The sequence below is a fragment of the Pyxicephalus adspersus genome, chromosome 3, assembly GCF_032062135.1.
Source record: "Pyxicephalus adspersus chromosome 3, UCB_Pads_2.0, whole genome shotgun sequence".
NCBI classification, from domain to species: domain Eukaryota; kingdom Metazoa; phylum Chordata; class Amphibia; order Anura; family Pyxicephalidae; genus Pyxicephalus; species Pyxicephalus adspersus.
The window spans coordinates 5,735,539-5,737,127 of NC_092860.1; the positions used below are offsets into that span (position 1 = coordinate 5,735,539).

Sequence of the window (1,589 nt, forward strand, 5' to 3'; positions counted from 1 at the left end):
ACTTTTTATTTAATTGCAAGATATGCTTTTTAAAGTGATTGGTGTCCTTTTGTTTTACCTTTTACAGGATTGTTATGAGAACATGGAAATGTTTTATTTTTCACTTTCGATGGAGACAGCCTGGGAAGACATATTAGTTCTTCTAAAGAAGATGCTTCGAAAGACTCGTAATGGAAATGAATTTTTATACTACAAAGATGACTTAGGATAAGTTTTTTTATATAACATTTAGTTATATAATTTTATATAGGTTTTTTATATCAAAAAGGATCAATCCACCTAATGTTTTATCTCACCTTTGGCTGGAAATTGGTGGCAACCCATGTGGCTTTTTTTGCCGTTCGATATTGCTGTTGTAGAAATAGCTCTGTGTGAGTTCCCAGCTTTACCCACCTGCTTAATTTGTGGCTTTCTAATAACAGAATTTACTCGGAAGGATTTTGGGAGTACTGATGAAGAAGTTTTACTCCAAAGGGGAAATAAAAGAAGATGGTGGATCAGCCTTTCTAGAAGCATCTTACCCAAAAGAGAAATGCCAGCTTTGTGTGGACTGACTTTCATTTTACGACTGCACTATGCGGCCAAGAGTATTAGGATAACCCAACAAACTATTTAGAAGTTTCCAGTGGAGGGTACTGGGAATACTACAGCACACAAAGACAATTTAGAGAATGGTGCTCTTCCAACCTGGGATCATAAGTTTGCGGCAAACCCATTTTCTGTTCAACAGAAATCCACAAAGATATAAATGTCCACAGATACACGGTAAACATTTGTAGAAAACCTTCATGGGGGAGTGGAGGAGGTTTAAGCTTCAAAGGGAAGGCCAACTCTATATTATTGTTCATGGTTGTGGAAAGGGATGGCCAACAAGCTCATATAGGTGTAATAGTCAGGTGTCCACAAAACAATTGGCTATTAGGTGTATCTGTTTGGCTTTTTATATTTGAGTACAAATCCGTATTCATGAGTGGAAATTAACCATCAACAGAAAAAATCTAGGTGGAAATAATATATTGGGTGTTATGGTCAATGATTTAGATTCAAGGGGGAGGCTAACTCCATAATAATGGTCATGTTTTTGCAATGCAATGGCCAACAAGCTCACAGAGGACCAATAATCAGGTGTCCACAAAATAATTGACTGTATAGTGTATCTCTATGGTTTTTTATATTAAGACTTGGGTGCAAATTTGTATTCATGAGCAGGACTCAACTATCAATTCAGATGGAAAAGATATTGGGTGTTTGAGTCAGTGATTTGCCCATGGGATAACCCAATAATTTGCCAACAGGATCACCCATTTCTGTTTAGACATATCTTTGCCTAAATCTAGCTTTATGAAAATATAGTGGCTGCAAATATACTTCCAAATTTTGTAAAAAGCCTTCATGGGAAAGTGGGGGCTGTTTTAGCTTTAAAGGGTAAAGCCAATTCCATAATAATGTCCATGGTTTTGGTATTGGATGGTCGACAAGCTCATATTAGAGTGGAATAATAGTCATATCATAATAGTCAGGTGTCCACAAACATTATACCCATATTGTGTATCTGTGTGTAGGATTTGGGTGCAATTTTGTATTTAGGA

General features: G+C 36.4%; 1 protein-coding gene across 3 annotated transcripts in view; it reads left to right on the forward strand.

The window, feature by feature from the left end:
* The window catches only part of LOC140325542 (uncharacterized), a 12,252-nt gene extending 11,714 nt beyond the window's left edge, over positions 1-538 (forward strand). For all 3 annotated transcript variants that reach the window (XM_072403431.1, XM_072403430.1, XM_072403432.1), the window contains one exon: positions 68-538. In XM_072403431.1, coding sequence (XP_072259532.1) covers positions 68-69 — 2 coding nt within the window. In that variant the 3' untranslated portion in view covers positions 70-538. The remainder of the gene's footprint in view (positions 1-67) is intronic.
* Positions 539-1,589: the final 1,051 nt, after the last annotated feature.